This window comes from Cetorhinus maximus, chromosome 10 (genome assembly GCF_964194155.1).
Source record: "Cetorhinus maximus chromosome 10, sCetMax3.hap1.1, whole genome shotgun sequence".
NCBI classification, from domain to species: domain Eukaryota; kingdom Metazoa; phylum Chordata; class Chondrichthyes; order Lamniformes; family Cetorhinidae; genus Cetorhinus; species Cetorhinus maximus.
Window position 1 is genome coordinate 102271170 of NC_135888.1, and position 25378 is coordinate 102296547.

The 25378-nt window shown below is 40.5% G+C and overlaps 1 protein-coding gene across 6 annotated transcripts in view; it reads left to right on the forward strand.

The window, feature by feature from the left end:
- LOC144685895 (rho GTPase-activating protein 26-like) overlaps positions 1–19101 on the forward strand; it is a 272264-nt gene extending 253163 nt beyond the window's left edge. For 3 of the 6 annotated variants that reach the window (XM_078550900.1, XM_078550902.1, XM_078550904.1), the window contains 3 exons: positions 6440–6550; positions 15301–15392; positions 17292–19101. In XM_078550900.1, the coding sequence (XP_078407026.1) occupies positions 6440–6550; positions 15301–15392; positions 17292–17380 (292 nt within the window). In that variant the 3' untranslated portion in view covers positions 17381–19101. Of the gene's footprint in view, positions 1–1107; positions 1128–6439; positions 6551–15300; positions 15393–17291 lie in introns of all 6 variants that reach the window. The other 3 variants (XM_078550905.1, XM_078550906.1, XM_078550903.1) reach the window with 2 other exon arrangements.
- The last annotated feature ends 6277 nt before the right edge of the window (positions 19102–25378 follow it).

A 25378-nucleotide genomic window follows, 5' to 3' on the forward strand; every position in this document is an offset into this window, starting at 1 on the left:
ACTGGGCACTTTGCTACATATTTAATGGGTAACAAAACTGTTCTCTTTCCTCTGCCAAAAAGGTGAACTGAATTACTACTTGTTTCTTTACCTCAAAGAGGCTATTAGTCAAAGGCTAATCTTGATCAACTAGGTAGGTGCCTACCTAAGCATGGTAAGTAAATTATATATTGTGTCTTGGATGTGTTAACGCCACTGATAATACCATCTGGTGAAAAATTGAGCCATATTAATTCATTAAAGTTGCACTTTGCCTTTCTGTTCTGTTCCCCTTTTCCTCCTGGAATTTCGATGACTAAACATTTCTACAGGCTTGCGGGATAAGTCAGAAATTCACCATGTGAGGATTTGTGTCCTACCATACAACAATGACTAGTTGCTTCTTAGTTTTAATATATGTATTATCATTGTCAACTTTAAACCTTTATAAACTTGCAAAAAAGGTACAAAATCTGAAAAATGTGTTTATTTGACATCAGTAACAGCATGCCCTTGCAGAATCCACAACACGTTGTGGGGGCTCAAACCAACCTCAGAAGCCTCAGGGTTAAAGATTGATTTAGGATGTCCAGTTGTTTCTGTATGGATGTTCCACAAAAGACAGTTTAAGAAAAGATATTGGCCTAATGTTAGATGTAATTGTTGAAAGGGGTCTTAAGTTATTCCTTTGGAAGTTCAGGCCAATCCTGAGATATTGGTAACTAATTGTTAATTAAATTGATGGGTGGTTACTTTGACCAGCATTTATATAAACAGAAGATCAAAGCACAGTTTTCAAATCTTTATATCAAAATCTAATTTTAAATTATTCAGCCATTCGATATTTAAACAGACAGTTTGAAATAAATTTACCTTAAAATTTATTCGATTAAAATGTGAAATTTGTTTGTTTATATAGTTACTTGACAGTTAATAGGGTAATTGATGAATGTTTGAGGTTTTGGGGGAAGTTATTACTTTTAGTATATCTTGTACTATTGTAATCCGCCCCTTAACCCTCCCCAGTTTATGTCATAATTTAATTAACCATCAAGTCCACCCAATGCTACTTTTGTGGTCTTCCTACTGCCAGTTTCCAAAACAATCTGCTTGTTTTCTGTCTTCCAGTTTGCTCTTCCTATGTGCAGGTAAACTGTCTAAGCTTTGCATTATCCTATTTGGCACACATTCCCTGTTCCATGCTATTGCTTTCTTTTGATTATCATCAGCTTTGTTGCTGCATGAAAGCTATTACTTCAGTGCACTCACTTTGTCCCCTCAGCTGATACTAACATTTTCCTGTGCAAAAAGCAAAAATACTGTTGATGCTGGAAATTTGAAACAAACACGAGAAGTGTTAGTAACACTCAAAAGGCCAAGCAGCATTTGTGGAGAGAGCAAAAGGAGATTTTTAGTGTATAGTTCCTCAAAATTGGCCTCTGTTGGACTGGACTGCTTTCTTGTTTTCATTTCTTTTGTTACTTTCAACAAAAGTATCCATACGTACGGGGTCAGGTCTTTATTGAGACATCATACATCGTGATTCAAGTATCTGTGCTCAGGAACATTATACTTCATAATTCTAGCATAGGTGCAGTGTACAGAGTCTCACACACTTCATAATTTTCTCTTTGATCTCAACATTCCATGCATAACAAAGATGTATAAAAGTGATATCAGAATGATAACAATGCCTGCAGAATGCTCTTAGCCCTTCTCAATCTCCTCTAATCATTTTATTTCCTTAATTATATTGCCCTTTTAAGCTCTTCCCATCATTTTATTTCCATAAACATGTGAACAATTTAACATATTTCAATCTATCACAGACATAGTTGAGTGATTTTTACACATTCTATCACCCTCCTTTATCTGAGATTTCCTTGCCTAAGGCCCATTTGCACTGAGCTTTCTACTGAGCATAGAATGCAGTTTTAACTCATCGTGTGCTGATCCATTGACAGCCCAGGACATTGAGTATGAACTCTTGTTCCCACAAAATCTACCCCAAATATCGTCTTTAGTTCTCTCCACAGACCTGCTTGACTTGCTGTGTTCCCAGCATTTTCTGTTTGTGTTTCAGAATTCTTGTTTCTGTAGTATTGTGCTTTTTGTTCATGTTGCCTAACTAATTGATATTTCTCTTCAAGAAAAGTCTGCATTGAAGTTCAGTTCCTCTCTTAAACATGATTTCCATTTGTTTCTTCACGCTTTCACTTTCATTGCTTTCTCTCTTGTATTTTCTAAGACCTGATTTCATAGCCATATCTTTCTTTCTCAGCATTCGTCTGCAGCTCTTGGCTTATTTTACATAGATTCCTCTTTGTACATACTCATTTCAAAGACATCCAGTCTCTGCTTCTCTGCATTTTCATAGTCCAGCTTTCAACTCCATACAGAATTGTCAAAGAAACATTAATTTCGTACATTCTTGTTTAATTTTTTTTATAATGTCTCATCTATCACATTGGTTTCATTGTCCATCAAAATCAATTTTTCTCTTTGTGTCATTTAGTAGTACAAAACTTGAATACTGCTGAAAAAAGACATGTTGTCGAGGTTTTGCGCTTTGCACTCATCAGGACAATCGCAAGAATGTCAGGGGAAGCAACAACTTTATACTGCATGAGAAGAGAATGCTGATTGGTTGGCAAGTGGACACTGATTGGTGGAGGTGTTGCCATGGAGAATGCACCAGTTAATGGTGACTGATAGTTAACTGCCAAGCATTGTTTGAAATTTAAACCAGGCAGCTTGACTCTGATTGTCAAGGCATTACCCTGAGGAATGAACCAATGAATGGCTATCACTTACTTTGTTTAGCTGAAACAGGTGCAATGTGTGTACATGGTCCTGTGTATTAATATACGTAGCTTCCAGTACATTGCAGGCAAGGTACAGACCGTACCTAACCAGCTCGTGCTTGTAAAACTCAAAACACAGTGTCCAACATTATATGTGATTCCGCAATTGAGCAACATTTGCTAAATAATCCTCAGTGTGCTAAAAATTATGCTGACAACCAATTTAAGATTGTCAGTTGGGCTTGCAATGTGGTGCATTTGCATGTACTGGAAGCTACATATATTAATGCACAGGGCCCTGTTCTTTGCAAACAGAAAGAACATGTACACACATTGAGCCTGTTTCAGTGAAACAAAATAAGTGATGGCCATTCGCTGGCTCATTCCTCAGGGCAATGCCTTGACCAATCAGAGTCAAGCTGCCTGGTTTAAGTTTCAAACAATGCTTGGCAGTTAACTGTCAGTCACCAGTAACTGGTGCATTCTCCATGGCAACACATCGACCAATCAGTGTCCATTTGCTAACCAATCAGCACTCTCTTCTCACGCAGTATAAAGTTGTTGCTTCCTCGGACATTGGTTTTCTTGTGATTGTCCTGATGAGTGCAAGACAAAAAGCTTTGACAAAATGTCTTTTTCAGCAGTTTCTCCTTATCTCATTCTCACAATCCCCTTAAGCCCATGCAACTTCTAAGGCATATTATGTCATCCATACTTCAATTCCCTAACACTTTTCACCTGATACTTTCTCCCTTCATCTGTGCTCTTCTTTATACAATCTATGATTTAGTTTGTTGGGAAGCTGCCATCGAGCTACTTTTCTTCACCCTTCATTTGTTATGAGAACAGTAACCAATGAGTATATAAACATCCTTCACAATTTTCAGGTGGCTTACTATGTCCTAACCTTACCCTATAATAAAAACAGAAAATGCTGGAAATACTCAGTAGGTCTGGCAGCACCTGTGAAGAGAGAAACAGAACTAACATTTAAGATCAAGAACCTTTTGTCAGAACTACCTCACTTTCCCTTAATGCTTTGGGTCAGTAATTCACTAATTTTCTCCCTAATGCATCACTCATTATTTGTTATCTGACTAGGTTAAAGAAAATGGATGAAAAGAACCCTGACACAATCCCCTCTTCACTGTGAACCATTCTGACACTTTTGATTCAATTTTCAAACAATCTTTAGTTCCCTAATATAAATTATTTTCATAGTCTGGCAATTGTTCAAGTTAACCTGCTGATTTTTCAAGTTACTCCATATTTCCCAGCAGCACCATCTCTCTCAAGTCACATGAATATTTAAAATATATCATGTACCTTTTGATTTTTTGCCCCGTTTTGAACGTCTGGTCAGGTCACTACATCCTCTTTTGAAGTCATGCTGACTCCACGTCAGCCTTGTAATCCTATGTCCTACTGAGGAGCACTTTAACAAATGTCATCCCTGGCCCACTAGACCGACTAACGTCGCTAGAATTCCTTCACACCTTCCTCACCTTTTTGTCTAATGGAATTATTGCTGTCAGTTTCCAAAGCAAAGATGCTTTCCCGTTCTTAGTGTGTGGATGGCGTGGAGAAGCTCTTTGACTGCCTCAGTGCACCCCCATTTGTCTTTGAGTACTTCTATGGAAATTCTAAATTAGGGATTTCTTCTTTGATTACACCTTACCTGGAGTACAGTGAGTAGTTCTGGGCACCACACCTTAGGAAGGATATATTAGCCTTGGAAGGAGTACAGCATAGTTTTACCAGAGTGGTATCTGGATCCAGGGGTTAAATTATAATGAGAGATTACACAAACTAGGGTTATAGTCCCTGAAATTTAAAAGGTTGGGGGGTGATTTGATCATAGTTTTCAAATTATTAAGAGGAACTGATAGAGTAGATAAAGATAAACTATTTCTTCTGTTTGGGAAGTCTAAGATTGGGGGCATAGTCTAAAAATTAGAGCTAGACCTTTCAAGACTGGAATAAGGAAATATTTCTGTACACAAAGGGTGGTGGAACTCATATCTGCCAACAGCAATTGATGCACAGTTAATTGTAAATTTTAACTGTGAGATTAATAAATGTCGGTTATCCAGAGGTCTGAAGAGATATGGGGCAAAGGCCTGTGTGGAGTTAGGTCACAGATCGGCCATGATATCATTGAATGGCAGAATAGGCTCAGGAGGCTGAATGGCCTACTTCTGTTCCTATATTTCTGTGCTCCTCTGTTCCCTTCTCCTATTTTTAAGGCTTGTTGTACTTTCTGTAGCTTCATTTTCATTCTCACATTTTCGTTCTCCTGCATGATCCTTAATTTTCCCAGCAATCATATCATGTTTTGGCTGTTATGGCCTGTTTAATATGGCAGGGAAGTTATTTGGTTAGGGCAAGATTTTCGGGTCGCCAGGCGGGTGCGGTGGGTGGGCCCGGGAGCAGCCAGGAAACGGTCCGCCGCCCATGATCAGCCCCCGACCGTGATTTCACCAATTGATGGCCAGCTAGCGTGAAAGGCGCACAGAGAAGCTCAGCACTGCTGGGGCGAGGGCAAGAGCGGGAGGAGTGTGAGCCCAAAAGTCTGTGTATTCACAGGGGAGCATGCACTAAAAGCTCCCTGAAGACATGAACATAAAAATTGTCAAATTTAAAAAAAATTAATATTGGAAACCTCATCTCGCCCATGGATGAGGTTTCCTAAAAAAATCCAAAGGCCGCCTGGCTGACTCACCTGCCTGCCAACTGTAAGGTTGGACGGGCAGTGTAAAATAAGTTTGAATTAATTGATTAAGGGCCTTAACAGGCCCCTCAATTGTCAGTGGGCGCGCTGCCGACTCTCACGTGCACCCACCGACCGAAATATCGCACACTATTTTACACCCGATCAGGTCAGGCACGCACCCACCCGTGGGACGTAAAATCCTGCTCCTAGTATTTTCCTGAATAGATTGCCAAGACAGAAGACTAAGGAGAAACCAGTGTTAATTCTGAAAAGCTAATGGTTGTGCTGAGTTAATAAAGCTATTGCTGCCAATGGAAGGTGTCTTCTTTCTCATTCTGCTCCTTCATTGTTGCACTTTATCCCCAAATGAAGTTAGTATTTTCTTATCTGATGGGAGAAACCTGACTTTGGATTGCCTTTTTGCACTTTTGAGAAAAATCAACATTTGAATCAGCAGTTGGCAAAGAGCTGTTCAGCATTGACATTGTATTGTTATCAAGGATGCTGATCACAAACTGGTGGACAGGAAATTATACAGCTATACAAGGCTATGAGAGAAAGATCCCAAATGGGTTTCCCAATTCTTCCACTTCGATGCATTAACTAAGTGGTAAGAGTAGTGGACATTGAAAGTAATAGCAGTAGCTCTTTCTGATGTTCTCTTGAATCCGAGATTCTACCAAAATGTGAGTGAATACAACTGTAATTCTGTGCTGTGATCATGTTCCTGTTTATTTGGAGTCCAGTGTACTGTTGAAAGAAGTCTTGTTTCCAACCATTTTGAAAACTGTTACCAAAATGTCAAGAAGTGCACAAATAAATCCTTAACGTGGCATGCCAACCCTAGACCTTTGAGCTAATCCTAGAATTATAACCTCTATCTGTTGTCATTGTAATTTTAATTTTAATTCTTTGTTTTTAACACTGCTTATTTAATTTCTAGTCCTCTCCCTCCCAGTCCCAGCTCACCATTATCACCCTCGTGGCCTATGGTTTCAGCACCTTCAAGTCCAGTACCTGTTTCCTCAACCTCCAGCGACTGCTCCCCTCTCAGGTGTGGTACAATTTTTTTTCAACTGTTAATTTCTGCTGTGTATGGGGAGAAATCCAACCCTCCCCCAAAAGGCTTCACAGTTTTATTAATGAGCGTATACACTAGGGCTCAGGTTTACACTCCCGGGTCGGGAGCACATAGACGGGAGAATTCCTGGATCCACGAACCCAACCTTTTTAAATGGGTCCCAAGACATCAGATTTTCAGTCCAGGGAAGGGGGCGGGCTGGATTAGAAATTGGGGTGGGCAACCCGGGAAGAACTGAGGAGGATGCTGGATGCAGATGCAGGCTGGACGGAAGGCCTGCCTCGGGGATCTGGCACCATGTCCAAAGTTGAAAAATAAAGAATTAAACATGAAACATCCCTCCAGCCCTCACTGTCTACCCCCTGCCACTACACACTCCCCATGTCCCATCCAAGCTACCCCATGCCCCACCAACCCCCCATAGCTCCTGCTACCCTCTATGCCAACCTGTTCCCGTCCACCTTCCTTCTATGGCCTCCATGTCACCTCATGCCCCTCCATCCACGCCCCCCCATGTCACTTTATAGCCCCTATGCTAACTTAGTGCCAACCCATGGCCCCCCGTGGCCCAGCACCCTTTGCCTTTACACCTACCATGCCAACTCACCTAGTGTCCACCATGAGCAGACCTCAGGATCCATGCAGAGATGAGATAAAATAAAGTTCTATAAAAAAATGTCCTAAGTGTCAGACTTCACAATATTGAAAAAAACGATCATTTATAAAAACCCATTTAGTACATTTACATTCTTTCAACTAAATAAAGCCTTATAACAAAAAATATTTAATTCAAATGCACAATCCTTTATAACTGGAGGCAATGGAATTCGGAGTCCCACATCAATGAACCTATAATCACTTGTAGCTGTCCATCAAACTGTGAAATGGCAGGCACCCTACTGTGATAATGGATAGTTATGAAATCAGTCATGCAGCACAAATCCAGTAATTGCTTATTCAACAGACAGAGTGAAATAGCAAGCAATCATGTTTTCAACTCCAGACATTGTTTTCAAAGATTTAAAGGGCAGGACTTTTAAATATCCTGACAGCTTGATTGCTCCCTTTGACAGGTGCTTCTGACAGTTGAGGCCTAGGTCTCTGATTCAATTTGACATTGATATTTTATTTCACAGACAGGTAATCTTGTGTTATTAATTTAGTACTACGTGGGGAGAAGACGAAGCTATGGTTTATGGTTCTTTAGCTAATTGGAAATCAACCTCATTGAGATTTTCTTTTCAGCAAAACCTGTGTTAATTTGCATTCAAATGTATATGACCTTTTTATAGTTGTGACTATTTCTTCAGTGTAATATCTTAACTTGGTAGAGGAACAACACCTGGCATAAATGCAAAATAGCTTATCAGAAAAATGTAATTTTTTGTTTTAACTTGCTGGTTGGGTGTTCCATACGTAATCGACCAATGAGACTTGCACACAAAGACTTAAAGGTCTTGACTAAGACCTGTGAGAAGAATAATTTTGGAAGTGTATTACGTTTTTATCAGTAGTGTTCTACATTGTATTTTCAATATAATGGCTGCATAGCCATGTCATAAATTACATTAAACCTTTCACCAATTTAATGACTGTTAAGTATGTAATGAGTAATTATAAAGTATCATTTTCACTCTTGATATCTGCCGCAATACCACATAAATGTATATGAGGGAACACAGAGTTCAGGTATACAAGCATTTTTCCAAGTATAGTTACACTTGCATTATTGATCATTGGCTAATGGTCTCAGTGGCTGTCGGCAGACCTCTTTACAGTACTAAATAGCTATTAACTTTCCAATTTTTGCTCATAAGTTATTAACAAGTTATTGCGAAGGCTGTATGATCTTTTCTGCTTGACACTTTTTCATTTTTATATACCTGTCACCCTTTTCCATTGTTTCCAGAATTGCTGAGAAAAGAGACATGTCTAAGTTTTTTGTCTTGCACTCATCAGGACAATTGCAAGAATATAAATATAAGGGGGAAAACAACAATTTATATTGTATGTGAAGAGAGTGCTGATTGGTTGGCAAGTGACGTTGCCATGGAGTATGCACCTCTGATGATGACTGACAGTTAACTGCCAAGCATTGTTTGAAATTTAAACCAGGCAGCTTGACCGTGATTGGTCAAGGCATTAGGAATGAGTCAGCGAATGGCTGTCATTTATTTTGTTTAGCTGAAACAGACGCAATGTGTGTACATGTTCTTTCTGTCTGCAAAGAACAGGGCCCTGTGTATTAATATATGTAGCTTCCAGTATATGCAAATGCTCCACATTGCAAGCCTGACTGATGACCTTAAATTGGTTCTCAGCATAATTCTTAGTGCATTGAAGATTATTTAGCAAATGTTGTCCAATCACGGAATCACATCTAATGTTGGACACTGTGTTTTGAGTTTTGCAAGCACGGGTTGGTTGGGTACAGTCTGTACCCTGCCCATTGTAAACAGCGGCTGGGACATGATGTGATACGATCCGCCAGTCTTTGGGAGGTACTGCCTACATACCTAACACTGGAATTCACATACCACATTTCTCATTTGTGTGATAGGCAGAATATCTTTTTGGCTTGACAGCAGCATCTTGTTAGTGGCGAATACCACTCATGTTGTTGCAGTAGCAAACAATCCTCAATGTGCTAAGAATTACACTGACAACCAATTTAAGATTGTCAGTCGGGCTCACAATGTGGCGCACTTGTGTGTACTGGAAACTACATATATTAATACGCAGGGCCCATTTCTTTGCAGACAGAAGGAACATATACATACACTGCCCCTGTTTCAGCTAAACAAAATAAGCGACAACCATTCACTGACTCATTCCTCAGGGCAATGCCTTGACCAATCTGAGTCAAGTTGCCTGGTTTAAATTTCAGTGCCTGGCAGTTAACTGTCAGTCACCATCAGTGGTACATTCACCATGGCAACATCACTTGCCAGCCAATCAGCTCTTTTCACATACAGTATAAATTGTTGTTTTCCCCCTTACATTGGTATACACGAGTATCCTGATGAGTGCAAGGCGAAAAGCTGAGATAAAACCAGAAAATGCTGGAAAAACTCAGCAGGTCTGACAGCACCTGTGGAGAGAGAAACAGAGTTGACGTTTTGAGTCCGTATGACTCTTCTTCAGAAAAGCTTAGGTGTGTCTTTTTTCAGCGATACTCAAGTTTGTATTACCAAATGACTGTTTCCAGAATTACTCAAAAAATCAGAACTGAGAGAGCACTGGTGGTTCTGGTAATATAATATTGAGCTCAGAAAGAGTGGCAAATATGAGCTGAAGTCTTTCAATGCTCTCTCTTCCATAAGAGGAATCTTGCCTCACAGCTACCTGGACACACCTAACTTTAAATCTGATGGTTTAACTATTGAGTGGAGACCAGAGTATTTCACTTACAGCATCCAGGAAATCCTAAATTAAATAAAAATAAATACAGACTGCAAGAAGTTCAATGAGTGGTGCTCTGCTCACCTGCATCGCTGCTATGATTATTAAGAACGTCCAACATCCCATCAGCTTGCTCCCATACATATGCTCATAGCATCTTTTACAATTTTAGGCAATGTTCTTTCAATGGTTTACTTTGAGTATTCTTGTTCCACAATGCAGAACAGGGTTATACAAACTGTTAGTCGCTGATGTTTTACAATCTCAAAATAGCTCTTTAAAAAGTTATGTTTACACCATTTGAGTCTTACACTTGTCTATAATTTTTGTCCTGAACACTGGCCAACTTAAAATATTAAAAGAAAGACCAGAGCTGCAGAATAACCACCGCCACCACTCCCACAACCCCCGAAAATTAGGATAATTCATGTCCGCCTGAACATGCAAATGGCACCTCAGATCAATTCTCCATCCAAAAAGTGACATCTGCAATAGTGTAACACTCCTTCAGTATTGCACTGAAGTTTAAACTATGTCCAGGAGTGGTCTTGAACCTAAGCCCTTCAGATTCAGAGTTGAGGGTTCTACAATTGAACAAAGCTAACTCTTTGAAAAGCAAACCACAAAAAAAGGAATACATTCATATTTTCAGCTCTTTGGGCGAATCCAATCACTCTTGCATCCTGGCTGTCCTGGTCCCTGGCGAATTGCACAAAGTTGTGTGCCCTCGTAAGATGGCATCCATGACCTCATGGATGCATTTCTGGGTGGAGGCTTGTGAGATCCCACAGAGGTCACTTGTAGAGCCCTGAAAGGAGCCACTGGCATAATAATTGAGCGCTGCGGTCACTTTCACGGCCATTGGCAGTGGATGCCCTCCATGTCTTTGTGGCGCCAAATCCTGCAGTAGCTGGCAGATGTGACCGACCAGTTCCCTAGACATGTTCAGCAACACTGGTTCTCAGTTATCTGCAGGAATGAAAGGCGGCATCTATAGACCCTGGGTGTCGCTGTGGCTCTTGGCATTGTGTGCCCAGATGCCCCTTCTTCCTGAGGTTGCTGCCCCTGCCTCTGCACAGCCAGGAACCTCAGTCGCTCTCTCCTCCATTGGCTTTGCGCTCTGAGGGCCAACAGGTATACATCATGTTCACCAGGCTCCATAATCCTGATGATGTACTCCTGCAGGATGAAAGAGAGAGAGACACGTGGTTAGCATGGGTGTACTAAGAACCTGTCCTGCTTAAGTGTGAAGGCCCCTTAACATTTCCCAGGGAGTGCTGGCCACCACTTGGATGCGCTACATGGCTGTCCTGTTAGCTTGAACCATGGGGGAGACTGGTCAAAACTGGGATACTAACATTGCAAGGGGTTGTGAGTGCCTCCAGCAGTGACTGCTCCATGGCCAGCTTTAGCGAGGAGATTGTACATGTGCAGTCATCCAACTGTTCTGCAGTCCACTAAAATGCTCATGAGTTTGCAGTCTGCCAGTGGTTGGGGGCGGGGCAGGGGCGAAGCTCTGGAGCACTTGGTGACACTTTGATGCCTCTGCGTTGCTTGAGTGGTAGATAAGCTAGGAGCCTGACCCCAATCACATCAATGTGGCTGCGCTTGAACAGTCTCAGTTGCAGAGGAATGGTCACTTTCTACAGTTTTCCCTGATGCGTGGCCACTTCCCTACCCCCCACCCTGAATGCTTGTTTGCTATATTCAAAGGCAGGGCTGCCCTTGCCACCCGTCGCCTCCACAGCAGGGCTGCTTTTGATGCCCCCTCCCCTCCCCCACCAGCCCACCAGTCACCTCAACGGCAGGGCTGCCCTTAACTCCGACCACCCAACGCCCTTGAAGCCTGAAGTCCCATAGACAATCCTGGCGAGCGCTACACAACATCACTGTGTACTCCCTCCAAGTTTCTCTCAAAGTGCAGGCTGCCAAGTGCACACCTTTTATCTGCTGTTGTGAAACACGTCGGCATGCTTTCCCGCAGACATGGATGGACGATCCAGCGGGGAGGGACGATTCCAGTGGGCAGGCCTGATGATGATATTACAATGAGGTTCCCGACAACAAATGGCAGGAAAAAAAAAAAGCCAACCGGCTGAGCGGACAATCATGAACTGGTTTCCTGCCATCGTAAAACCTACCATACCATATTGTCCACTCACGCCACCGATCACACCCGATGCCAGCGGGCACGAAAAATTCCACCCATTGTCTTTGATTTTTGGAGTAAGATTATTTCATAAATATTTGTATGATTGTAGTTTCACGATTGAAACTGATGATAAACCACTGACGAGTATTTTGAATCCAAAGTCTTCACTATCCACTTTACCTGCAGCCCAAGTACAGAAATGGGTTTTGATTTTGTCTGCTTATCAGTATGACATTAAATACAGATGATTGGAAGATCACTGTAATGCCAATGCAATGTCTAGATTACGATTCCTCGTCAGAAGTAGAGCCCAACATGGAAGATGCATTTTTCTTTTCATACGTAGATGAGTTGCCAGTAATAGCAGATGGCAGATATTGGTAGAACAACTTGTTGGGACACTGTATTGACTAAGGTATATGACTTTATGGCAAATTGGTGACCAACATAGATGCTGGATTTAGAAATCAGGCCTTTTTTATGTGTAAGAATGGATAAAGGTGTTATGTGGAGAGCCAGAGTTGTAATCCTGAAAGTTGCAGATCACAGTTGCTATGTGATCTTCATCATCAACACTTAGGGATAAGCTTCAAAGAGCTTAGCAAGATGCTATCTTTGGTGACCAGGATTAGATAAGGATATAGAAGACACAGTGAAACAGTGTAGAGCATGTTAAGCTGTAGAAAAGAAGCTGCCATCAGTACCTTTGCAACCATGGAAATGGTCAGCTATTCCAACACCAGTTTTGTCTGAACCCAGTTCAGATCCAAGTCAGAGTCAGACAGACATGTCTGATAAAATGGAAAATTCAATTGAAGGTCAAGGGAAATATCTGTTTTTGGAGAAAACGTCTCCTCAGATTCATGGCAAAATGGGGCAAGGTCCTTCCCCAAGTTCTGAATATTTGGATCAAGAAAGGTGATATCCTCTTAGGAATAGGAAACCAGTGGTTGAGTTGGATTTGTAAATAAATGAAAAATAAGAAATGTATATATTGTGTACTTTCTCATTAAGGAGGGAGAAGTGCAATAGCATCCTTTTATGGCCATTGTGTGTGTATATGTATATATAGTCGACCCGAAATAAACTAGTCTCAGTTGGTACTTGACTTTACATGTGACATACTACTTTTTCTGCCTGCAAATATTCATTTTTCCCTAATAATTTAGAACTGACCATTTGGTCTGTAATGTGTCACCTGTTAGAATATTTAATGATTATGTTCAAATTATGATTACTGTATCCTAACCAATTTTATTGCACGTCTTAGCCATTTTGAGTGTTCGTGATTGCTAGTTTGTGTTTCAATTGTAAATTCATGGTTTGGAATTTATGCTAATTTTCCTCCTCACTAATCTGGGGACTTGTGCCAAAATTGGGAGATATATCCCACGGACTAAAACAACAGCCTAACATAGTCATACTCACAGAATCAGACCTTACAGCCAATGTCCCAGATTCCTCCATCATTTTCCTTGGTTATGTCCTGACTGATCAAAACAAACAGCATGTTCCTTCGGTTGTTCATAATAGGCAGAGTACAGACTATACTCAACCAGCCTGCACTTGCAAAACCCAAAACAAAACGTACACTGTTAGATGCAATTCTGCAATTGGGCAGCACTTACTGAATAATCCTGAGTGTTCTAATAGCTATACCAGAGCCAATTTAAGATAACCAGCCAAGCTTGTAACGTGGCTCATTTACACTTGCTAGAAGTGACATATGCTCATACGCAGAGACCCGTTCTCTGCAGACAAAAGGAATAAGTTCAAGCCTTCAGCTTTTTTTGAATTACCCGGGAGCTTGGGGAGTCTTATCATTCCCTGTTGCTTTCTCTAAGGCAACGCCTCAGCAATCAGTGTTGACTTGCCAACCAATCAGCATCTTTATCTTTTTTAGTATAAGTTGCCCTGATGAGTGCAGGCGAAGAGCTTTGGCAACATGTCTCCCTTTTCAGCAATACTCCCAGTATTGTTAGAAAGGGAGTCCAGGAGTTAGACCCAGTGACAATGAAGGAACAGCAATAAGAGTTCCAAGTCAGGATGGTATGTAACTTGCAAGTGGTTGTGTTCTCATGTGTCTGTTACCCTTGTCCTTCTAGGGTGGTAGAGATTGGGGTTTGGCAAGTGCTGTTGAAGAAGCCTTGGTAAATTGCTGCAGAGCATCTTGTATACACACTGCTGCCACTGTGTGTTGGTGGTGGAAGGAGTGAATGTTTAAGAGGGTGGATGGGGTGCTGATCAAGTGGACTGCTTTCGCCTGAATGGTTTCAAGCTTCTTGAGTGTCATTGGAGCCACACTTAACCAGGCAAATAGAAAGTATTCTATCACCTCCTGATTTTAGCCTTGTAGATGTGGGCAGGCTCTGGGGAGTCAGGAAGTAGAATTTCCAGTCACTGACCTATTGTAGCCAAAGTATTTATATGGCTGGTCCAGTTAGTTTCTGGCCAATGGTAGCCCCCTGGATGTGGATAGTGGGGTGATTCAGTGATAATAATGCCATTGAATATCATGGGGAGTTGGTTAGATGCTCTCTTGTTGGAGATGGTCATTGCCTGGCTCTTGTGTGGTGTGAATGTTACTTGTCATTTATGAGCCCAAGCCTGAATGTTGTCCAGATCTTGCCTACTATGGACATGGACTACTTCAGTATCTGAGGAGTCGCAAATGGTTCTGAACACTGTGCAATCTTCAGTGAACATCCCACTCCTGACCTTATGATGGAGGGAAGGACATTGATGAAGCAACTGAAGATAGTTGGCATTGGACTTTACTCTGAGGAACTCCTGCAACAATGTCCTGGGATTGAGATGATTGGCCTCCAACAACCACAGCCATCTTCCTTTTGTTAGTTATGATTCCAATAAGTGGAGAGTTTCCCCCCTGATTCCCATCAACTTCAATTTTGCCAGTGCTTCTTGATGCCATAGTTGTTCTTGATGCCAAGGTCAGTCACTCTCACCTTCCCTTCGAGTTCAGCTCTTTTGTCCATGTTTGGATCAAGGTTGTAATCAGGTTAGGAGCCAAGAGACTCTGGCAAAATACAAAATGAGCATCAGTGAGCAGTATATGGTACTGTTCTGGCCTGCTGAATTACCTGACCATCATTCATATGATTTAAAAAAAATAAATAAATCCCCTTACCACCGTAACTTATTTTTACAGTACCCAATGTCGCAAAGCTCGAGCCTTGTATGCATGTAAAGCAGAACACGACTCAGAATTATCCTTCAGCGCTGGAACCATGTTTGAGAATGGTAAGTGTGAAGAAAATTCTGTTGAATTGGAGGTTGAGGTTGTTTAATCAACCTTCTATATGAACACAACTTACTTAACAACAATTAGCTTTGAAAGTATACAAATGCATACTTTAGCAGAATAATACGCAGGGTTTGACTTTCCACTTTTTAAACAGCATAATCTGGGCATAATTGGTTTAACTTGGTGCAAATGATTGGGAAATTTTATTTAGTGAGTTATACCCAAAAACTTAGGCTTGTGTTTTGCATGAACTTTTACACTGGTTCAAGATTCAGTTCGCCTGAATCAGCACCTGCCCCTCCCTCACCAGCCTTTAAAAATTGCTAGATTCCACTGATTGCACTTGTTTGGGAAAGCTCTTCAAATTGCACTTATTTTTGTATCAAAAAATATTTAAGTTACTAAGAAAATCAATGAAACTGTTTAAAAAAAAATTATACTGAACCACTTAAGTCATTTTTAGTGATTTTAAGTCGTTATTCACAGGTGGAGTTGGGATAAATAAAACATCAGGTTACCACTCTTAAACATCAACAAATATTTTTTTAATGGAAAGAAAAGAGATCACATTCTGTCACAGCACACAATTGTGCTTGGTTCAGGGAAGATTTTACGTTCGTGTATGCAAATTTTTAGCAGAAACAAAAAGCCTGACCTATCACAGTTTTGGGTGCAATTTCCCAATTGCACACAGGGCAGAAATTCTATCCCAAGGTGTTTTATATAGTATAATAATTATGCGCTTATAAAACAGTACATTGTTCATGGGAAGTCAGACAATGTCATAGGAAATTTGCTAAAATATTTTATAAAACAATTTACAGCATGCATCTCCTCATTCTTACTTCAGATATCCTGCACATCTGACATCATACACGTATCTAAAGTAAATCCATGTCTCACATCAGGGAGTGAGGTGGAAAGTATAAAGGTACAACAGTAGAGTTTGAAATGTATAGAGAAATTTGGCAGGAAAATTGCACTTAAGGTCTTGCATTTATCTTACATGCACATTTCTGTTGCATATTAATTATGTATGTAAAGAAAGGAAGCCAATTATTTCCAACCTCGGGAGAAAATTTGTCAGCAAGAAAATAGCTTCTAATTGACTTCCGATTTTGCACTTCGTGTCCATTAACAGACAAGCCTGGTTACATACAATTAGCGTTTTGCATCAAAAAAAATGTATTGTGCTATAATGTTGCTATTCTTGCAAAATAGCATAGCTTCTAACTTACCGTACAAATTGCTACCATCATTAGCCAAACTCCTGTAGATTGGTTCATTTAGAGTCTGGCGATAATGCTGTTTTATAACTGGTGTCACCAACAAAGTGTGATTAAAAAGTGAGAATATAGGAATTAAGAAATATACACAGGACTTTAAACAGATTACATATTTAGAACCTTACATAAGGTTCTCTTATTAAATGATGTTTTTTGCCCTTCAAAGTGCAAGCTTCCTCCATTATTTTGGCTAAACAGGTCTGACTGATTTTTTTTCTTTATTCTATCTTGGGATGTAGGCATCGCTGGCAACGCCATCATTTGTTCCCCACCTAACTGCCCTTGAACTGACTGCCTTTCTTGACCATTTCAAGGGGCAGTTAAAAGTCAACCACATTGCTGTTGGTTTGGAGTCACATGTAGGCCAGACTGGGTAAGGATGGCAGATTTCCTTCCCTAAAGGGCATTAGTGAACCAGATGGGTTTTTATAACAATCAATGATAGTTTTGTGGTCACCAAGGAGACTTGACACTATGCAATACTTGATGTAACCATGAAACCTGTTCTATTGACCATTCTTGATATGCTTCCCCTTGAAGACATTTTGTTGTGGATCTGACCTAAAAGAGTACTTATACACTCATAATTAACTGTTGTGTGTTTTTCAGTTCATTCATCCAGGGAACCTGGTTGGCTTGAAGGAACACTGGATGGGAAAACTGGACTAATTCCAGAAAATTATGTTGAGTTTCTATAGCCAAAGGTGCATGACGTTATTGCATAGCACTACATGGTATCCATGGCAATTTACGAAGACTTCAACAAGATTTTAGTTTTTGATGTTTTATTTTTATTGCAGAGATGCAATGAGGAGAGATCTGTGAACTGGAGATAGATGATTAATTTCAACCCTAGCTTTTACTGTCCTGTATTGTTGACTTGTTTCGCTGTTAATTTATCGAACCAGAGCCTGTAATTATTTCTTAAGGATTTTTTTCTTAATTCAAACACTCCTTGGTTTCCCAAATTAGGGTTTATTTTATCTGTACTATATCTTAGAATGTATATAATGTAGATATTCATTTTGCAAAGCTGTTGCGAATGTAATCCATATGATGTAGGCAGTGTGCTGTTGCAAAGCTTATCATCCTTCAGTTTGCCATTTCTTTTCAAGGTGCTTCCAGCATTGACAAGAAACTAAGCTCTTCATACAGCTAGTCTCTTAAAGAGCATTTCTCTCAACTAAAGTGTTGCAATCATATGCTTAGATTATAGAATTGTGATAATGCATAGCAAAGGTACTAGGGGCTTAACAATGATGACATCAGATGGCCAAATTTTATACTGGGATAAAGCTCACACCACTGTCTGTATGATTATTTTTAAATCTTAATCACTGATATGGGAAACATTACTTTTTATTTTTTCAAAATATATATTACTTTGTGATATTTGTATGAGATATTTGTTTACATAAAAGTGAATGCCCTCTATAATGGAAAAGAATAATTGGATTTTAAAGAATGTTACTAGTTTAAATAGAAATGTTTTAATAACATTTTAAAAATGACAATCAGCCAGAAAGTGGAAGTTGTTTCTAACCATCCTCACACCAGCTTTTTTACCACTCTGAATAAAATGCTGTGGCAGCAGCAAAGTAAGATTTCAATAATCTTACATCCCTTTCTTTTGTAACTGTTGGAGTTGTTAAACTTGTTCCAATTTCTAAAAATAAACACAGAACTGATCTGGTTCAACATCAATGCAATGATTTCAAATCATCTTTGAAGCCTGGAATTTCAAAAATAACAATAACTCAACTTGCATTTATATAGTACCCTTAATTTCCCAAGATGCAATAAGAACCTAGCAACAAAGGTTTTTTATGAACTGAATAAAAATTCTGAACCTACTTGTATTGGTTTGACAGTTGAGCATAAGCAAAGAACTACGAGCTGTCTGGGACAAGTCTTTTGCTAATTTATTCATCTTACATATTTAACTTTTTAAGGGGACATTGGACTAGGGGCTGCCACTAAGGAACAAGATAAAAAGAATGAGGGAAAGAAAAATATGGGAGAACAAAAGGAAGCTTTCACAGCCTATATCATTCTGCCTGTCACTTTGAACCAAACAAAAGATGTGTATCCAATATACAGTGTGGTTTGGCTTTTTAAAAATGTATGTTCAGAATGGATATTATGTTTTGGGGGATATCTATGCTTTTTAAAATCTTTCAAGTTCTTATTACTAATTTAAAGTTCATGGTAAGCCTACTGAGACCAGTGGGTTATGATACCCGGCGTTGTTTTGTGTGATTTTTGCAGCAGTGGTTAATGTGCCTTCCATGTAGTTCAGTGTAACAAAATTACAGCTTGATCACTCATCTCTTTTCTTAAAAAATGTTTTGTTTTAGAAGATGGATCACTTTGCATTCACTGTACTTCAAATGGCAATAAAATTATTTGGTATATGAAAGATGAGCATATGATTTATACGGTGAAAGAGAATTTCATTAATCAGGTTAGTAGCACAGATGTATATTCTTTTAATTCAAAGTTGCTTAATTCTAATTGCTAATTTTTTAAATACTAAATTCTCACTTTGTATTTAGATTTCTTAATTTAAAATATTGAATAGTTCAATTTTTAGTGCAAAATATGACTGGGTTAGTAAGGGAAAACTGCATGCACCTTATGCGCATTATACAGTCATGGATTGGAAGGAGTCTGGCGCATAAGAGTTCAAGACAGCTGGTCCAATACAGACTGTAACAAATAGATTGCCTGTAGGCATTCCTATCTGCACCCTGCAGTAGAACCACAAAGTTTTTTTGAAATTGATGTTAGTGATGAATCTGCAGATGTTATTACAAGAAGCTGCTATCTTCAACTGTTTTCTGATGAGTGCAACTTCAACAACACTTGATGCTCAACACCATGCAGGATAAGGCAGCCCGTTGTTTGGCATCCCATTCACCAACTTGAACATTCACTCCCTTGACCACTGAGCATAGTGTGGCAGTGTGTACCATTTACAAGATGGATTGCAGCCACTCACCAAAGCTCCTTTGACAGTGCCTGCCAAACATGTGACCCCAGCCACGTAGAAGGACAAGGGCAGCAGATGTATGGGAACACCACCACCTACAAGTTCCCCTCCAACCCACACACCATCCTGACTTGGAACTATACGCTGTTCCTTCACTGTTGCTGAGTCAAAATCCTGGAACTCCCTAACAGCACTGTGGGTGTACCTACAACACATGGACTGCAGTGCTTCAAGAAGGCAGCTCACCACCACTACCTTGAGGGCAATTAGGGATGGGCTACTAATGCTGGCCTAGCCAGCGACACCCGCAACCCGTAAAATAATTTTCCCTGTCCAAAAAGGACATCCAAATCAGCTGATTGCATTATCAGACCACTCTCAATCATCAGCACAGTGATGGAACGTGACATCAACAAGTGCTGTCAAGTGGAACTTGCTAATCAGTAACCTGTCTGCCGATACTGAGACTCGTTCCACCATAACCACTTACATCTTGACCTCTAGCCTTTGCCCCAACATGGACATAAGTTGAATTCTTGAGGTGAGGTAGGAGTGACTGTCCTTCATCTGGGTGTCATTTGACCAAGTGGGGCAATAAACGGCCTTGAATAAAAAGTTGGAAGTCAATGGGGATTGGATGGAAATCTCTCTAGGGGCTTAACTCATACTTGGCACAATGGAAAATGATTACTGGGTGCCAAGCATAACCTGAGAAGATTGCTGCTGGGGTTCCTTGGGGCAGTGCCATCAGTCTAAATATTTTCAGCTGCTTCAAATGAGCTTCTTTTCATTTATAAGTCCTCATTCATGTAGATATCTCTTCGTTCATATAGAAACGATAATTTGAGACAAAATTAATTGTCACGAACAAATGCCAGTTAATTAAGGAAAGTCAGCATGGATTTTTTAAGGGCAAATCTAAACTGCTGGAGTTGTTTGATGAGGTAACAGAAGATTGTTGAGGGTAATGCTGTTGATGTGGCGTACACGGACTTTCAGAAAGCATTTGATAAAGTGCCACACAACAGACTTGTAGGCAAAGTTATAGGACTTGGAATAAAAGGGACAGTAACAACATGGATACAAAATTGGCCGGGTAACAGGAAACAGAGAGTAGCGGTTAATGAATGGTTTTTCGGGCTGGAGGAAGGTTTGTAGTGGAGTTCCCCAGGGGTCGGTGTTGGAACCCTTGCTGTTCCTGATTGTATATTAATTACCTAGACCGTGTGCAGGGCACAATTTTAAAGTTTGTAGACAATAGGAAACACTGAAGTATTGTGAATTGTGAGGGTGGGGGGGGGCGGGTGGGTAGTGTAGAATTTCAAAAGGACACAGACGAGTTGGTGGAATGGGCAGACAAATGGCAGATTAAATTTAATGCAGCGAAATGTGAAGTGATTCATTTTGGTAGGAAGAGCACAGAGACAATATAAAACAGAGTACAATCCTAAAGAGGGTGCAGGAGCAGAGGTGTATAAGTGCATAAATCATTGAAGGTGGCAGGACAGGTTGAGAGAGTGGTTCATAAAACATACAGCATCCTAGATTTTATAATTGGCACACAAGAGTATAAAGGCAAGGAATTTACGTCAAATTGTATAGAACACTCGTTCAGTCGCAAATGGAGTATTGTGTCCAGTTCTGGGCACCACACTTCAGGAAAGATATGAAGGCATTACAGAGCGTGAGCAGAAGGCTCACCAGAATGATCCCAGGGATGAGGAACTTCAATTACGACGGTAGATTGGAGAAGTGGGACTGGTTTCCTTGAAGAGAAGCTTGAGAGGGAATTTCATAAATCATGAGGGGCCTGGACAAAATAGACAGGGAGAAACTGTCCCTTTTGGTGGCCGGATCGAGAATGAGAGGGCATGATTTAAGGTAATTAGCAAAAGAGGCAATATGAGGAAAAACTTCATAATTGGTTAGATCATCAATGCACTGCCTGGGAGTGTGGTGCAGGCAGGTTCATTTAAGGCAATCGAGAGAACTGGATTGTTGTCTAAAAAGGAAGAATGTATAGAACCTTGGTTGGGCCACACTTGGAATATTGCGTGCAATTCTGGTCGCCACATTACCAGAAGGATATGGAGGCGTTGGAGAGGGTGCAGAGAAGGTTTACCAGGATGCTGCCTGGTCTGGAAGTTATTAGCTATGAGGAGAGTTTGGAGAAACTGGGATTGTTCTCACTAGAGCGACAGAGATTGAGGGGCGACTTGATAGAAGTTTACAAAATTATGAGTGGCATGGACAGAGTAGATAGAAGCTTTTTCCCAGGGTGGAAGAGTCAATTACTAGGGGACATAGATTTAAGGTGAGAGGAGAAAACTATAGAGGAGATGTGCGGGGCAAGTTTTTTACTCAGAGGGTAGAGAGTGTCTGGAATTCGCTGCCAGAGGAGGTGGTGGAAGCAGGTACGACAGTGGTGTTTAAGAGGCAGCTTGATAAGTACATGAATAGGATGGGAATAGAGGGATACGGACCCCTGAAGTGCAAAATGTTTTAGTTGACGGGCAATATGATCGGCGCAAGCTTGGAGGGCCGAAGGGCCTGTTCCTGTGCTGTACTTTTCTTTGTTCTTTGTTCTCATCACTCCCAGGGGATATTTATATGGGAAATCATGGTATAAGTATTAGATACTGCCCATTTGAACATGGTACAGCCAAATTTTTGAACCTTAACCATTACATTTTTAACTAAACAGTACACAAAGCATAATGACTTGCATCTAAATGCCCTTTTTAATGTTGAAAAATACATTAAGATATGTTATGGAGACATAATCGTATATCAATGGATAACAAGCCAAAGAAGAAAATATGAGAAGGGTGACATGAATGGTCAGACATGGATTTTAGAGGAGGCGATGGAGGTAAACAGGTGGAGCAGTTTTGGAAGGCGATTCTGGAATGTGAAGGCATGATTGTCAATGTTGGGATAAAAAGAGGAATGCATAGAAAAGATGCTAGCAGCAGCCTCAAATTCCACTACTCTTCAGCATTCGCTGACACCCTGTCAGCTCCATTATAATGAGCTTGAGGCTCAACAGCTGGGAGCCTCGGGGTTCACCGTTCAAGAGCTGTGAATTTCTGGGCTATACTATCTTAAAAGCAAAATTCCATTATTCCGGTTGCTTCCTGGATGCTTAATACATTCTATCATTAAACATGCCAGTTTCTGAGACTTATGTCATCTTGGGAAGTTGAGAAAGTCTATCTTTCTATCCTTCCAGATCTTTTTCTAGTAAGGAACAGAACAAAAGGAAGCTTTCATGGTTTATATCATTCTACCTGTCACTTTGAACCAAATAAAAAATGTGTATCCAATGCAGAGCCTTGGAGTGATGAAGGTTTATATGAGAGTCTCAGCAGTAGCTAGGCAGAAGCAGGCAATGTTACAGTGGTGAAAGTAGGCAGTCTTTGTGTTTGAGAATATATATGGTCAAAAGATCAACTGGGGTTCAAATAGGATACTGAAATTGAAAACAATCAAGTTCACTATGATAAATACCTCTGTCACCAGACTCAATATTCATGCCCTCCACAACTAGATCATTATGCAATGCATCCTGTACATACATAGTCATCAAGCTCCAAGCTTGCATCACCAGCATCTCCTGCCCCTACAACCTCTACTAAGAAAGAAAATTAAGCAATAACGATGGGCCATTATCGTTCCCAAATCACAGACCGTTCTACTTTGTACAAATCTCACCAGAAGGACTGGAACAGTTCAAGGAGAAGGTGCATCAACACTTCTTCACATTAATAGTGATGGCCAATATATGTGTCAATATATACAGAAACACGTTTCCCAGCAATTTGTGAATGACAATTTTTTTAAAGATTCCGAAATACAGATGTGAATAATCCTACTCCTTGATATCAGAGTTCAACTTCACAACAGAACTGAAGTTGAACAGTCAACATAGTCTATTGATTTTGGACATCCATGATCTTCCTGAGTTTATTCTTTGGATCAGTCATGAGGAGTAAGTTGCTTGCAACTGCAGATTACTATTTCAAGGAAAATCTGCAGCCATCAGTAAAATCGTGGTCTGATCAGCTTTTCAGTGCAACAGGAAAGAAATCTAGCTGACTCCAGTTGACTGTGGATGGTTTTGATTCATTTGTGTATTGACCAATCCCCTGAAAAAGGGCCTCCCTTTTAGCATGCAGCTTGCTGCAATTATTTTAAAATTGCATTTATCCTGTGTAAAGTTGCAAAAAAAACCGTACAGGAATCTCCTTAATCAACGCAACCCCTTTAAGAAAACTGACTTAGATAAAGGAAACATAAGAACAGAGCAAATAGGAGCAGGGACCATTTGGCACCTTGACCCTGCTCTGCCATTCATAGAATAATGGCTTATCTTCTGCCTCAATTCTACTTACCTGCTGAATCCCCATATCTTTGAATTTTCTGAGAGATCAAACATCTATCAATCTCTGCCTTGAATATACTCAATGCTTGGTGCATCCACAACTCACTGCAGTAGAGAATTCCAAAGATTCACACCGCTGAGTGAAGAAATTTCTCCTCATCTCAGTCCTAAATGGCCTACTTCTTATTCTGAGACTATGTCCCCTGCTTCTAGAAAGCTCAGCCAGGGGAAACATCCTGCACCTCCTCTTGCCGAGCCCTGTAAGAATTTGTATGTTACAATGAGATCATCTCTCATTCTTCTGAACTCTAGAAAATACAGGCCCAGTCTCCTCAATCTCTCCTCATAGGACAATCCTGCCATTCCAGGGAATCAGTCTGGTGAACCTTTGTTCCACTCCCTCAATGGCAAATATTTCCTTCCTTCATTAAGGAGACCAAAACTGTGCATAATGTTCCCAAGTGTGGTCTCACCAAGGCTTTATGCAATTGCAAACAAGGCCTCTTTACCCCTGTACTCAAATCCTCTTGCAATAAAGGGCAACGTATCATTTGCTTCCTAATTGCTTGCTCTACCTGCATGTTAGCTTTCATTAACTTATAGACAAAGACGCCCAGGTCCCTTTGGACATCAACACTTCCCAACATCTCGCCATTTAAGAAATATTCTGTATTTCTGTTTTTCCTACCCAAGTGGATAACTTCACATGTTTCCACATAATATTCCATCTGCCATGTTCTTACTGTCGAAACCCCCTTGAAACCTCTTTGCTGCATCCTCACAACTCACATTCCCACCTAGTTTTGTGTCATCAGCAAACTTGGAAGTATTACATTTGGTCCCCAGATCCAAATCATTGATATTGATTGTATAGCTGGCATTGAAAGCTGGTATGTGTCTCCACTGGTTAGAGTCATACTTAGCACAAAGGGAGATGGTTGTGGTTGTCAGAGGTCAGTCATCTCACTGCAGTAGTTTCTCAGGGTAGTGCCCTCGGCCTAACCATCTTCAACTGCTTCATCAACGATCTTCCTTCCATCATAAGGTCAGAAGTGGGGATGTTAGCTGATGATTGCACAATGTTCAACACCATTCACAACTCCTCGGATACTGAAGCAGTCCATGTCCAAATGCAGCAAAGCCTGGCCAATATCCAGGCTTGGGCTGACAAGTAACATTCGTGCCACACAGTGCCAGGCAGTGACCATCTCCAGCAAGAGAGAATCTAACCATCGCCTCTTGACGTTCAATGGCATAACCATCACTATTCCCCCACTATCAATATCCTGGAGGTTACCATTGACCAGAAACTGAATTGGA